Consider the following 14,745-nt stretch of genomic DNA (forward strand, 5'->3'; position numbering starts at 1 on the left):
GGTCGCTCTGCTCAGGTTGAGTGACAGTTACTTCATCCATTCCAAGAGCTCCATAGTCTGAAGAGCGAGACCATTGAAAATGATGCTGCCAATTGTAACCAATCGCAGACCGCGTTGCCACACACGCCCTCAATGTGATTGACATCTTCTTTAGCCAATCGGAACGCAGTGACCATTCGGAATGCGCCGCGACTGCGCGACTGGCGCAGCGTCAGTCCCGGCCCAGCGTCATTGCGTCATTCAATTCGATCCGGAGCTGAAACCAGTGAGAAATCCAAGCGCTGGAGACGGAAAGAATCCTTAAAGTGGAACCGCACAGATAATTATAATTGTACAATTTTAATTCGTTGATGGCAGTTAAAGCGGACAAAGGACTGCCGAAAGTCACAGAATGTAAAATGTGAAACCCGCGGGATAGGAATTAGGAATTAAATTAAGCGGACAGGCGACAAAAATGAACGAGAGGAAAGAAAGCTGGAATCAGGGGAGTTTAGAGAGGGAATTCCAGAGCTGAGACCCAGAGAGCTGAAAGAACTATAATCACTGCTGGAGTGAACCCAATCAGAGATGTTGTGATAACAGAGTTGTCGTGATGGGAGACTTCAATTTCCCAAACATCGACTGGAATATCCCTAGGGTAAGGGGTATAGATGGGGAGGAGTTTGTTAGGTGTGTTCAGGAAGGTTTCCTGACGCAGTATGTGGACAAGCCTACGAGGGGAGAGGCTGTACTTGACCTGGTACTGGCAAATGAACCAGGGCAGGTGATGGATCTTTTGGTAGGAGAGCATCTTGGATATGGTGACCATAATTCTATCTCCTTCACAATTGCGTTGGAACGAGATAGGATCAGGCAGGCTAGGAAGGTGTTTGTCTGGGGTAAGGGGAGATACGAAGAAGTCAGGAAGTTACTTGGACAAATAAACTGGAAGGAGGCGTTCTTAGGGAAAAGTACCGAAGGAAGGTGGCAGATATTCAAGGAATGTGTGTCTGGAGCTCTGAATGACAACGTTCCGATGAGACGAGGGGGTTTTGGTGGGTCGAGGGAACCGTGGTGCACAAAGGATGTGTTGAACCTAGTCAGGAAGAAAAGGAAGGTGTACAAGAGGTTCAGGGAATTAGGAGATGTTAAAGATCTTGAGCAGTATAAGGACTGTAGGAGGGAACTTAAAAGGGAAATTAGGAGAGCCAGAAGGGGTCATGAGAAGACCTTGGCGGGTAAGATTAAGGAGAATCCCAAGGCCTTCTATAAATATGTGAAAGGTAAAAGGATAAGAAGAGAAGGGATAGGACCTATAAAAGGTGAGGGGGGAAAAGGTTTGTGTGGAACCAGAAGAAATGGCGGAGGTGCTTAACGAGTATTTCGCCTCAGTATTCACGGTGGAAGCCGATCTGGGAGATTTTGTTATGGATTTGCAGCAGATGGAAAGGATTGAGTACGTGAATATTAAGGAGGAGGATGTGTTGGAACTTTTGAATTCTATCAAGGTAGATAAGTCGCCGGGACCAGATGGGATGTACCCCAGGATACTGTGGGAGGCGAGGGAAGAGATTGCAGAGCCCCTGGCGATGATCTTTGCGTCGTCAATGGAGACGGGAGAGGTTCCAGAGGATTGGAGGATTGTGGATGTAGTTCCTATTTTTAAGAAAGGGAACAGAGATAGCCCGGGAAATTACCGACCGGTGAGTCTGACCTCAGTGGTTGGTAAGCTGATGGAGAGGCTTCTGAGGGACAAGATTTACGAACATTTGGAGAGGTTTGACATGATCAGGAATAGTCAGCATGGATTTGTCAAGGGCAGGTCGTGCCTTACAAGCCTAGTTGAGTTCTTCGATAATGTGACTGAACACATTGACGAAGGAAGTGCCGTGGACGTAGTGTACATGGACTTCAGCAAGGCGTTTGATAAGGTCCCCCATGCAAGACTTCTTGAGAAGGTGAGAGGGCATGGGATCCAAGGGCCTTTGGCCTTGTGGATCCAGAACTGGCTTGCCTGCAGAAGGCAGAGAGTGGTTGTGGATGGGTCTTTTTCTGAATGGAGGTCAGTCACCAGCGGAGTGCCTCAAGGATCTGTTCTGGGACCCTTGTTGTTTGTCATTTTCATAAATGACCTGGATGAGGAACTGGAGGGATGGGTAAGTAAGTTCGCTGATGACACGAAGGTCGGTGGTGTTGTGGATGATCTGGAAGGATGTCAAAAGTTGCAGCAGGACATAGATAGGATGCAGGACTGGGCGGAGAAGTGGCAGATGGACTTCAACGCGGATAAATGTGTAGTCGTCCATTTTGGCAGAACCAACGGGATGAACGAGTACACTATCAAGGGCAGAAGTCTGAGTAGTGTTGAGGAGCAGAAGGATCTTGGGGTCCGGGTCCACAGGACTCTTAAATCGGCCTCGCAGGTGGAGGTGGTGGTCAAGAAGGCGTATGGTGTACTGGCCTTCATTAATCGAGGGATTGAGTTTAGGAGTCGGGAGGTAATGCTGGAACTTTATAAGACCCTTGTCAGGCCTCATTTGGAGTATTGTGCGCAGTTCTGGTCGCCTCACTATAGAAAGGATGTAGAAGCTATTGAAAGGGTGCAGAGGAGATTTACAAGGATGTTGCCTGGACTGGGAGGCATGCCTTATGAAGTTAGGTTGAGGGAGCTGGGACTCTTTTCCCTGGAGAGACGAAGGTTGAGAGGCGACCTGATAGAAGTTTACAAAATGTTGAGAGGAATAGATAGGGTGGACTCTCAGAGGCTATTTCCCCGGTTTGAAATGGTCGCTACGAGAGGACACAGATTTAAGGTGCGGGGAGGGAGGTTCAGAAGTGATGTTAGGGGTAAGTTTTTCACTCAGAGGGTGGTGAGTGAATGGAATCGGCTGCCGTCAGTGGTGGTGGAGGCGAACTCGCTGGGGTCTTTTAAAAGACTTCTGGATGAGTATATGGGGTTTAATGAGATTGAGGGTTATAGGTAGGTCTGTAGGTTGGTAGGTGATGATGTGATCGGCGCAACTTGTGGGCCGAAAGGCCTGTTTGTGCTGTAGTGTTCTATGTTCTATGTTCACGAAGGCAGAATCAGAGGAGCTCAGATATCTCAGAGAATTGTTCGGCTGGAGATGACGAAAGGCAGGAAGAGCTGAGGACATGGAGGGATTTGGAAACACGGATAAGAATATTAAAATTGAGGCATTGCTTAACCACGAGTCAGTGTTTGTCACTGAGCACAGGGTTGATGCGTTAAGGGTATTTGGAGTGAACTCTGATTTAATGACGAGAAACCAATTAGCAGCTTCCTGGACCCAGCAGCACAATAAATCGGATCAGAAGTGAACTACATGGCCCCTCAAGCATGCTGCTCAATTCAATGCGATCATGCTTTCGATTCCCAAACCACAGAATCGTTACAATGCAGTAACAGTCCATTCGGCCCATCAGGTTTGCACTGCATTATTGAAGCTGCACGCCATCTAATCCCACTCTCCCACCTCATCACCCCAGAGACCCGGGTTTGGTCCTGGCCTTTTGCTGACTGCAGATTTTGCACATTCTCCCCCAGAGATTCCTCTAGTTGCTTTGGTTTGTTTCCATGGTTCAAAGATGTGAAGGTTAGATGGATTGGCCATGTTAAATGTTCCTTCAGTTTCCAAAGATGTGTACAATCGGCACTGAATCGGTTTAATATCGGTTCAATTCACTGAATCGGTGGCGACTAGAATAACAATGCAGATTATCCATTTGAATTATTCAAAATCATAGAATGGAGCATCCATTGTGAATGAAAGGAAACTTTAAACTGTGCAGCTGTGTTGTGCTTCAGGAGCTGGTTTTACAGAAATCTCCATTATTCAAAAATGTTGCCTCACCTGCTGAGCATTTCCAGTATTTTCTGTTTGTGTTTCAGGTTTGCAGCTTCCAGCTTTGTGTTGTGTTCTGTGCAAATGTTTTACAGGGAACAGGTTCTGATCAGCCCTGTGACAGATGGAGTAGATAAGAACATAAGAAATAGGAGCAGGAGTAGGCCATCTAGCCCTTCGAGCCTGCCCCGCCATTCAATAAGATCATGGCTGATCTGTCGCTGCTCAGTTCCACATTCCCGCCCTCTCCCCATAACCCTCAATCCCCTCTCTTATCAAAAACCCATCAACCCGCGTCTTAAAAATATTTAGCGAGGCAGCCTCCACCACTTCAACGGGCAGAGAATTCCAGAGATTCACCACCCTTTGAGTGAAGAAGTTCCTCCTCAACTCCGTTCTAAACCGCCCCCCCCCCTTATCTTGAGGCTGTGCCCCCTAGTCCTACTATCCTTTCTGAGCGGGAAGAGTCTCTCCACCTCTATCCTATCCATCCCATTCATCATCTTATACGTCTCAATGAGATCTCCCCTCATTCTTCTAAACTCTAACGAGTACAAGCCCAGCTTATTCAGCCTCTCCTCATAGCTCAACCCCCTCAACTCCGGTATCAGCCTAGTAAACCTCCTCTGCACTCCCTCCGAGGCCAAAATATCTTTGCGCAGGTGCGGCTCCCAAAGAATGTGTCTCCCGGCTTATCAAGCCTTTGAGATTTGGCTCCAAGCTACACAGGAGAATGAGGAGGAGAGAGAGGGAGGATCATTCTGTGATGGACACATTTCCTGTATAAAGGTGTGTATTTCCACAGCTCTCTCAACAGAAATAAGATGTCCCAACACGAGTTGCAATCAGTGAAGTTCTTCTTAACAGTTCTTGACGTTTAAACTATGGGATTGTTGAATTGACCAATAGTTTCTACATTGTCAAAAATCCATATATGGACAAGTAAAGGAGGTACCCAGCGCGTGGCTCTGTGGCGCAATGGAAAGCGCGTTGGACTTCTAAATAATGGCAAATTAGCCATTCAAAGGTTGTGGGTTCGAATCCCACCAGAGTCGGATTTTTGATCAGATTCGGAGCAAACAGTTTGCTGCTTCATTGATGTGATTCACCTTCGGCACCGACATTTCCTGCTCTGCCAACTCTCCATGCTGTTTCTGTTAACCCGGCTCCCAGGGAAACCACTGACTCGAGAATAAATCACAAACCCCGGGTGCTTTCTTAAAGTTTGATACAACATTCACTGTTTGTGTTAGAAATAGTAACATCTTTCTCAATTCGATATTTCACTTCTTTTGGAAGATAAAAAAGGTTAAGGAACATGCAACAGCAATTTATAAATCAATAAATAAGTATCAGTGCCCTGAAATGTAGGGGTGTTATCCTGACGTGTCTGCTGCGCTTGTCCTTCCAGGCTGTCGTAGTCATGGGTTTGGAAGCTGCTGGAAAAGGAGCCTTGCTGAGTTGCTGCATCGTGTAGATGGTGCACACTGCTGTCATTGTGTGTCGGGAGGGAGTGAATTTTTATGCGTGGGACGCGAATGAAGTGGGATGCTTTGTCCTGGATGGTGCTAACCTTCTGTCGCTCTGTGTGTGTCCTGATCATCTCTTACTACTTTTCTGTGTGTTTTTCTCTGCCTGTTACATTCGGGTTGATGTTAAGTGTTACTGTCCAGCCAGGGTGAGCTTCCCAACACGTGGGTTTGGTTTGAAATAAAAATACAATGAATAGTTTCTTCTCTCCCGCGCAACAGGGATCGGCAGGAAGTGGTAACGTTCGGGGCAGAGTGGCGCAGCAGAAGCTGGACCCATAACCCAGAGGTCGATGGATCAAAACCATCATCTGTTATCATAGAAATCCTATAGTACAGAAAGAGGCCATTCGGCCCATCGAGTCTGCACCGACCACAATCCCACCCAGGCCCTATCCCCATATCCCTACATATTTTACCCACTAATCCCTCTAACCTACTCATCTCAGGACAATTTTTAGCAGGGCCAATCAACCGAACCCGCGCATCTTTGGACTGTGGGAGGAAACTCACGCAGACACGAGGAGAATGTGCAAACTCCACACAGACAGTGACCCAAGCTGGGAATCAAGCCCAGGTCCCTGGAGCTGTGAAGCAGCAGTAATAACCACTGCGCTACCCCAAAATTAACAATTACAATTTTTGTGTAGTGGTTCCCCCACTAAACAAGTTGCAACCTCTAAACACTGCACATCAGACCCGCTGCGAGCAGGGCTCGAACCTGCGCGGGGAAACCCCATTGGATTTCAAGTCCAACGCCTTAACCACGCGGCCTTCGCAGCTGCTTGGGGGAAGGTCTCACTAACATCAAATAGTAACATTCGGCTGCTGCCCAAAGGCAAGTCTGAGTTTTCTCGACAGTAAATTTGTTTCATCATCTTGATTTTCATTAACGGGGAACACAGCACATTTATCTCCAGGTTCACAGAAAGTAATCTCACCAAAACAGGTTAAAGCCCGGCAGGTTTATTTGGCAGCATGAACTTTCGGAGAGTTCCCCTTTTATCAAATAAGTGTTTAGCTCAGTTGGCTGGGCAGTTTATTCAGCCAGAAGCTCGGGATTAATTCCTGTATCGTCTGAGATTGTTTTTATCCTTGCTCCTCTCCTGAGGTGTGAATTATCCTGTTAAATCACCACCAGTCAGCTCTCTCTCCTTTAATGACCCACAGAAACATCTGAGAGTGTGGGCCTTGTGTGCTGCAGCTGTATAGGGCATTGGTGAGGCCGCAGCTGGAGTACTGTGTGCAGTTTTGGGCGCCGCACCTGCGCAAAGATATTTTGGCCCTGGAGGGAGTGCAGAGGAGGTTTACGAGGCTGATACCGGAGTTGAGGGGATTGAGCTATGAGGAGAGGCTGAATAAACTAGGCTTGTACTCGTTAGAGTTTAGAAGAATGAGGGGAGATCTCATTGAGACGTATAAGATGATGAATGGGACGGATAGGATAGAGGTGGAGAGACTCTTCCCACTCAAAAAAGACAGTAGGACTAGGGGGCACAGCCTCAAGATAAAGGGGAGGCGGTTTAGAACGGAGTTGAGGAGGAACTTCTTCACTCAAAGGGTGGTGAATCTCTGGAATTCTCTGTCCGTTGAAGTGGTGGAGGCTGCCTCGCTCAATATTTTTAAGAAGCGGGTTGATGGGTTCTTGATAAGAGAGGGGATTAAGGGTTATGGGGAGAGGGCGGGAAAGTGGAACTGAGCCACAACAGATCAGCCATGATCTTATTGAATGGCGGGGCAGGCTCGAAGGGCTAGATGGCCTACTCCTGCTCCTATTTCTTATGTTCTTATGTTCTTGCTTTAACTTTGCAAGAAATGAACACCTCACAATTCTGACACATTGTTTCAGATATAAAACTGTGCAAAAATAATCTGAGCATGCGAACCGGAAGCATCCCTAAAATATCATTTCTACCATCGTTTTGAAATCTGTCATTTCGGGGACAATTAACTTTCCCCAGACACAAAATCCGACCCAGAAAAGTTTCATGAGCCTGACGTGATTTGAACACGCAACCTTCTGATCTGGAGTCAGACGCGCTACCGTTGCGCCACAAGCTCACAATATTCCTGCTTTTTTAGATCCGGGTTAGGTTCGGTCAGTTCAAAACCAGACAGGGCCCAGGGAATGGAACTGTCTCCCTCTTTACTTTCTGTGGTTAGACATGGAATGGAAGAGTAACAGCGAACCGAGATTAAGGAGTAAACAGCAACACAACATTATCCTGCGGGAGAAACATGTTGTTTGTTACGGGTGTTAAAACACAAGAGCTGGTTTGGTGAGAAGTCAAATGAGAAAACGCTGGAAAATCTCAGCGGGTCTGGCAGCATCCGCAAGGAGAGAAAAGAGCTGACATTTCGAGTCCAGATGACCCTTTGTCAAAGTTTGGTGCCAAATTACTCCCTGACGAGGTGGCCGAGTGGTTAAGGCGATGGACTGCTAATCCATTGTGCTCTGCACGCGTGGGCTCGAATCCCATCCTCGTCGGTGATGTATTTACTCTGACCCTTAAACTGATGGCTTGTTTAAGTGTTTTCAGGTTCGCAGAACCGAGATGAAGTTTGGACACACAGGCTTGAGGGGTGAATGCTCCAGAACAATTCCACATTCCCAGAATTCTCATCCTCGGAGAAACTCGAATCAAGTCAGGTTACCAGATTTGGACAGGAGTTCACCACCCGGCAAAAATGTGGTGTCGGAATCTCCAAAGCAGACGCCAGTGGCAAGATTTTATCTTTCCAGAATCGGCAGGTCAGCTATGAAAATTAGTGCTGTATTAGCGGGATTGGCCATGCTAAATAGCCCCTTAGTGTCAGGGGGATTAGCATGGTAAACATGTGGGGTCACGGGGATACAGCCTGGATGGGATTGTTGTCGGTGCAGGTTTGATGGGCCGAATGTCGTCCTTTTACACCGAGGGCCCTCTCTGAAGTTCCAGGCGGCAGTTTTATTTCTCTGAGAAGATTGACACACCAGTTCCTAATTTCTTCACATTTTATTCCAAAAGCGGACTCAGATGAGATTCGGACCCACAACCTTTGACCATCTCACAAGACAATGACTTGCTGTCTAACATGCCAGTACCAACTGCCACAAAAGGTCCACAGCAGACACCATTTTCCTGGCCCTGCACTGAATCCTGGAACACCTAGATAACAAGGACACCTAAGTCAGACTCCTATTTATTGACTACAGCTCAGCCTTCAACACTATTATTCCCACAAAACTCCTCTCCAAACTCTGTGGCCTGGGCCTCGGCACCTCCCTCTGTGACTGGATCCTGAACATCTGAATTCACAGACTTACCTTGAATGGATTATCTCGCATTTAGTTGATCTTTCTCTACGCCCTAGTTATGTCTGTTACACCATATTCTTAACAGTTCTTGATGTTTAAACTATGAGATTGTTCAACTTACGAATAGTTTCTACATTGTCAAAAATCCATATATGGACAAGGAAAGTAAACTCCCAGCACGTGGCTCTGTGGCGCAACGGAAAGCGCGTTAGACTTCTAAATAATTAAATTAGCCATTCAAAGGTTGTGGGTTCGAATCCCACCAGAGTCGGATTTTGGATCAGATTCGTAACAAACAGTTTGCTGCTTCATTGATGTCACCTTCGGCACCGACATTTCCTGCTCTGCCATCTCTCCATGCTGTTTCTGTTAACCCGGCTCCCAGGGAAACCACTGACTCGAGAATAAATCACAAACCCCGGTTTAATACAACATTGACTGGGTTAGAAATAGTAACATCATTTTCAGTTCGAGATTTCACTCCTTTTGGAAGATAAAAAAAAGGTTAAAGAACACAAACACAACAACAGCAATTTATAAATCAATAAATAAATATCAGTGCCCTGCAATGTAGGGGTGTTATTCTGATGTGTCTGCTGCGCTTGTCCTTCCAGGCTGTCGTAGTCATGGGTTTGGAAGGTGCTGGAAAAGTAGCCTTGCTGAGTTGCTGCATCGTGTAGATGGTGCACACTGCTGTCATTGTGTGGAGGGAGTGATTTTTTATGCGTGGGAAGCGAATGAAGTGGGATGCTTTGTCCTGGATGGTGCTAACCTTCTGCAGTTCTGTTCAATCTATATTGATCCAGGCAAATTAACGCAGGAAACCAAGTGATCTGGTTTACTCCCACAGTCCAAAGATGAGCAAGTTGGGTGGATTGGCCATGCTGGATTGCCCCTTGGTTCCCCAAGGTGTTTGTATAGGGAGATTACCGGGGTGGATGTGTGGCGCCGCGGGGATAGGTCCAATGTGCGATTCTCTGTTGGAGAGTCGGTACAAACTCGATGGGCAGAATGGTTTCCTTCAGCACTGTTGGGATTGTGTAACTCTAAGGCCATTCGACTGTGTTAGAAATTCCCTGAGGGAAAAAAATGGAAAGCTGTATTTATGAATTTACAGCATTAGATTTATTGCGGATTTTTTTTCTGCAAATGGTGAAAATACCCGGATCGTGTAAATAGTAGAGATATTTGTGGGGAATCTCGAAATATATTTTATCTCTGTAGATCATCCACTGTAAAGGGAAAGCCAATACCGATTAGCAAGGATGGGATATTGTGAATTGTACAATTGCACTGATCACTTGAAAGGCCTCAAAGTTCTCGCTGGGATTTGAAACCGGAATCTCCTATTTACTGGGTTTATGCATTGCTCTGTTTGCTCAAGTCAACACAGGCCCAATTCCCGCTCTACCTGTTCTTTGCCCGAAGGTGCTAAGATTGAGAGATCTGAGCAATGTGAACACTGCAAGTGAAGGGTTACATCCTGGCGACAGGGATATTTCTCCACAGCTGCTTTCGGAGCTGCTGAATATTTCCAGCATTTCATCTTCCTGATTTTGTGCTTTCATTACAGGAGTTCATTTACCGACAACCCAAAACTTGTCTCTTGGACGCAGCACCAGACAGAGCTTTTCTGTGATCTTCACACAGACAAGTTCACTTTTCACTTCCCGGCTTTAAAACCGTCTGTTTTCACACTGAGCACCCTGCGGCATTGCCTTCAAATCTCACCCCACCCTCCACCCCCACACCAGAGTCTCAGTGGTACAAGTGTATCTGAGGAATTCACAAAGACAAGGTATCACAGTGTTTATGAGGGAACATAAAGGACTAATTCATGATCAGTCAAACAGATTGATCATGTGAGAGTCTCTCTCTCTCTCTCTCTCTCTCTCACACACACACACACACACACCACCACCACCACCACCATGGCAGATGGCGAAATTTGACATCAATAAAGACATTTGGAATTAAAAGTCCAATTCCCTCGCCCGTTAACTGAAATCCACTATTTCTTCCAAACAGCTTTCTCAGAATTACTTTCCTTGTAACTTTGTCCATTTAATTCGCACTTATCTCATTTTTTTCGGTCAGAACTGTTCCACAATGTATGTTTGATCTGGATAAATTGTTAATGTTCCAAACGAGGACAAAATGCTTTGCATCAATCGGCTCATTGAAATTCTGTGGCAGGAATTCTAAACTCCTCAGGAAGAGGGTTAATGCTGAGCTGAATGAACTGTTTTTGTTTGCAGGGATGAAAGGTGATGTCACTGGGCTGGTAATCCAGAGGCCCGCACTAATCTTTGGGAACACGGAGTAAATCCCACCACGGCAGCTGGTGAAATTGAAATTCACTGATTTAACACAAAGGCACATGGATAGAAAACAGAAACAGGAGGAGGCCATTCGGCCCAAACAATGCTGGAATTGAAAGCAAGCCTCAGAAATGGCGGCCTTGAAATTTCCGTCGATTTTTTCCCACAGAAAACATCTTCACAGAACAACAGAGAACATTTCACACAAAAGAAGAAAAAACTTCTGCTCGAGACGGATGATATTTACAAACCGGGAACACATTTACACAACAGGGAAGAATTTGTCAGAACCACAGTGAAGATCTGTCAACGGGAGAGTCACAGTTCCAAACAGAGAGAACAGTTACACAGCAGGGAGCACGGTTTCACAACACAACATATATTTCAAAACAGGGCCTATCTTTGTGGAACAGAAAATCCTTTTTCATACTTAATCAGTTTCTCCATCTCAGTGTCTTGCTGGTTTGCTCGAATATTTTCTGTCTGTCATTGTGAGTGTCTCCTAATAGTTTTTTACTGCTTTTCTGTGTGTTTTTTCTCTGTCTGTTACATTCGGGGTGATGTTAAGTGTTATTATCCAGCCAGGGTGAGCTTCCCAGAGAGACAGTGAATAGATTCCTGGCTCGCGGGCAGCAGTAATAAGCAGGGAGGGGTTGACTTTGGGAGCAGAGTGGCGCAGCGGAAGCGTGCTGGGCCCATAACCCAGAGATACGATGGATCGAAGCCATCCTCTGCTGTCACATACTCACTCCATCAAATAGAAACAGTGATGGTCTTAGTTTTCATTTATGAGTAGCCCAGAGCATTTGTCTCCATTGGCTGGACAGTTTATTCAGCCAACAGCGCGGGATCAATTCCCGGTTCAGTTGAGATTGATCATGAAGTCTCCGCCTTCTCAGTCTTGCTCCTCTCCTGAGGTGTGAATCCTCTGGTTCAATCACAGCCAGTCAGCTCTCCCCATTGATGGCTCCCAGAAACAACTGGGACTGTGAACCTTGCTCGAACTTTACCGACACTGGACAAATCATATCCCTCACACATTGTTCAAATAGAGAAGTTTATTAAAAATAACTAAGCATGCGAATCGGATCATCCCTAAAATTTCATTTCTATCCCAGATTTGGAATTTGTCATTTCAGGAACAATCGCAAACAACCAAAATCCAAAGAGCGACACAGAAAAGCTCCGTGATTCGGACACACAGCCCTCTACTGGGAGGTCAGACTCTCTCCTGTTGCTCCACAAACTCACAGCACTTGCTCTGTTTTACGTCAGGGTCATGTTCGGAGAATTCAAAACCAAACCGGGAGCAGAGAGGTGAACTGTCTCTCTCTTTACTTTCTCTGGATTTACATCAAATGGAAAAGTAACAACGAATCAAGAGAAAGCAGGAAGGCAGCGTTATCCTGCGGGAGAAATGTGTTCTTTGTTACGGATGTTAAAACACAAGAGGTGGTTTGGGGAGCAGCTGCTGCATGACGACGTGGCCGAGTGGTTAAGGCGATGGACTGCTAATCTATTGTGCTCTGCACGCGTGGGTTCGAATCCCATCCTCGTCGCTGGTGAATTTGTTCTGTCTCCTTATTGCCGAAGAGCTGATGATTCACTCAGTGTTTTGAGTTTCACGGAACCAAGATGAAGTTTGGACACACAGGCTTGAGGGGTGAATGTTCCAGAGCAATTCCACATTCCCATATTTCTAATCCCATGAGAAACTGGAGCTGACGATCGATTCAAATCAGGACCCCAGTTTTGGACAGGAGTTTGCCACCAGGTAAACATGTGGTTTCAGAAGATCCAAAGCAGACTCCAGCTTCATTTGCGGCCCGAATGGCAGATTTTGTCTTTCCAGAATCGGCAGCTCAGCCATGAAAATTAGCGCCGTATTAGCGGGATTGGCCATGCTAAATAGTCCCTCAGTGTCAGAGGGATTAGCACGGAAAATATGTGGGGTTATGAGGATACAGGCTGGGTGGGATTGTTATCGGTGCAGGACCGACGGAAGTTCCGTAATTAAAACCAATGCAAATAACGATTATTTACTCAGAGCGGGCGATGGTGGTATTGTGGTGAGTTTACCTGCCTTCTAAACTGTTGACTCGGGTTCGATTCCCGGCTATTGCATTGATAATTTATTTAGAACCTGATCGCGGCCTCTTGGACTTTAAACGGAGTGAACAAAAAACAGAGGCAGGCGCGCTGGAGTTGTTTCAGAGTAACTGAGACAGGCACATGAGTGGGTTGGAGATGGGAGGATATCGGAAATTGTTTTAAATAAGGTTCATTAGCATTGGGACGACCCTGGTAATGGAAAAGGATCTGGGAAGATAATAATGTTTTTTCTCTTTTCATTCACAGGTTTAAGTCGGTCCGCCTCGTGTCCAACGAGGGGCATACACGCGATGGGTCGTACTGGGGCTGCTCTTGGTTGTTCGAGATTGGCCTAGTGCTTCATGTCGTTAGTGTGTGCCTAAACTGGACCAGATACTGGGCAAGACGACAGCTCAGTGACTATCACTGATTGCTGTGCAGACACATGGATTTGGGCCGGTGTCTGTGGGAGTTTGCACATTCTCCCCGTCCTTGCGTGGGTTTTCTCCGGGTGCTCCGGTTTCCTCCCACACCCCAAAGATGTGCTGTTAGGCTGATTGGCAGGAATAAATTCTCCCTAAGTTTGTTTTCCTCAATGTGGATGGCCATAAAAACAATAGATAAGGGTCATGGGTGGAGGGGGGAACTGGTAGTATTAAAATGGCGGCGCGGGCTCGTTGGGCCGAAGGACCTGTTTCCGGGGCTGTTTTTGTTCTTTGTTCTTAAAATAAGAGCTCCTTAAGCGTTGTGAGCGATGGTGGTATAGTGGTGAGTATAGCTGCCTTCCAAGCAGTTGACCCAGGTTCATATTCCCGGCCATCGCATTGATAATTTACTTACAACTTTATCCACTTCCTCCTGTGTTTTCAACCAACTGGACAAAACCAGGGCGAGCGCAACATTTTATGATAATGAAATACAACAGAGATTTGTCTTTTTCTTTTTATTCGGAACTAATTTGTTTCGAATGAAAAATTACTGAGATACAAAAACAAGTCTCTGACCTGGTAAGTGAGTTCTCCGTCAGAGACAAAGATACAAAAGTAAAGGAACAAATTTCAGCTCACACACTGAGCTCTGTACAATAACGGTGCCTGATGAAGTTAGTATGAACGCTAATGAGGTGATTATATTAGCTGAATAGCCCGTGGAGCTGCGATGGCCGAGTGGTTAAGGCGTTGGATTAGAAATCCAATGGGGTTTCCCCGCGCAGGTTCGAGTCCTGCTCGCAGCGATTATCGCTGAAAGTGTTTGCTTCCGGCAGCCCCAGAGCCGAAACTCCTTCTGGTATTTTGGTGCCAAGTCTGTGGATCACCATCATGCTTTCAGCTCCATGGCTCCGGGCCGAGTGCAGGAAGGTGAGCTTGAAGAGGACACCTGGGTGCCCTCGGGCTGGCATGGACAAGATAAGCCGAATGATTCAGTGCTGTTCCCTTTCTCTGGTTCCATGAGGGAAATCAGAATGTGAGCAGATTGAAAAACAACAGCATCAGGAGCGCAAGGACAAAACAAGGTCTCATTTCAGAGGAAGATTCTTATGGAATGACACACAGAACATAAGAAATACATTTCATCAGAATACACTGAATGATAATTTCAAAATGCTGCTTGGATGATATGACATCGTGTTCATTCAAACACATTGCTGCAAGCTGGTCATTATT

General features: G+C 46.2%; 1 protein-coding gene and 8 non-coding genes across 9 annotated transcripts in view; 6 read left to right on the forward strand and 3 right to left on the reverse strand.

The window, feature by feature from the left end:
* Nucleotides 1-211: 211 nt before the first annotated feature.
* The window catches only part of LOC145335836 (putative G-protein coupled receptor 139), a 66,656-nt gene continuing 52,122 nt past the window's right edge, over nucleotides 212-14,745 (reverse strand). Inside the window, exon 6 of the mRNA XM_080181562.1 lies at nucleotides 212-256. Coding sequence (XP_080037688.1) covers nucleotides 212-256 — 45 coding nt within the window. The remainder of the gene's footprint in view (nucleotides 257-14,745) is intronic.
* Nucleotides 4,807-4,897, forward strand: trnar-ucu (transfer RNA arginine (anticodon UCU)). The gene is given in 2 exon segments: nucleotides 4,807-4,843; nucleotides 4,862-4,897. It is a non-coding gene; the product is annotated as a tRNA-Arg (tRNA).
* Nucleotides 6,072-6,153, reverse strand: trnas-uga (transfer RNA serine (anticodon UGA)). Its single transcript has one exon. It is a non-coding gene; the product is annotated as a tRNA-Ser (tRNA).
* Nucleotides 7,361-7,432, reverse strand: trnaw-cca (transfer RNA tryptophan (anticodon CCA)). Its single transcript has one exon. It is a non-coding gene; the product is annotated as a tRNA-Trp (tRNA).
* Nucleotides 7,778-7,859, forward strand: trnas-gcu (transfer RNA serine (anticodon GCU)). Its single transcript has one exon. It is a non-coding gene; the product is annotated as a tRNA-Ser (tRNA).
* trnar-ucu (transfer RNA arginine (anticodon UCU)) lies at nucleotides 8,852-8,940 on the forward strand. Its single transcript is given in 2 exon segments — nucleotides 8,852-8,888; nucleotides 8,905-8,940. It is a non-coding gene; the product is annotated as a tRNA-Arg (tRNA).
* Nucleotides 12,468-12,549, forward strand: trnas-gcu (transfer RNA serine (anticodon GCU)). The gene has a single exon. It is a non-coding gene; the product is annotated as a tRNA-Ser (tRNA).
* Nucleotides 13,833-13,905, forward strand: trnag-ucc (transfer RNA glycine (anticodon UCC)). The gene has a single exon. It is a non-coding gene; the product is annotated as a tRNA-Gly (tRNA).
* On the forward strand, nucleotides 14,234-14,315 carry trnas-aga (transfer RNA serine (anticodon AGA)). The gene has a single exon. It is a non-coding gene; the product is annotated as a tRNA-Ser (tRNA).

This window comes from Carcharhinus amblyrhynchos, unplaced genomic scaffold (assembly GCF_965287045.1).
Source record: "Carcharhinus amblyrhynchos unplaced genomic scaffold, sCarAmb.v2.hapA scaffold_42, whole genome shotgun sequence".
Classification (NCBI taxonomy): domain Eukaryota; kingdom Metazoa; phylum Chordata; class Chondrichthyes; order Carcharhiniformes; family Carcharhinidae; genus Carcharhinus; species Carcharhinus amblyrhynchos.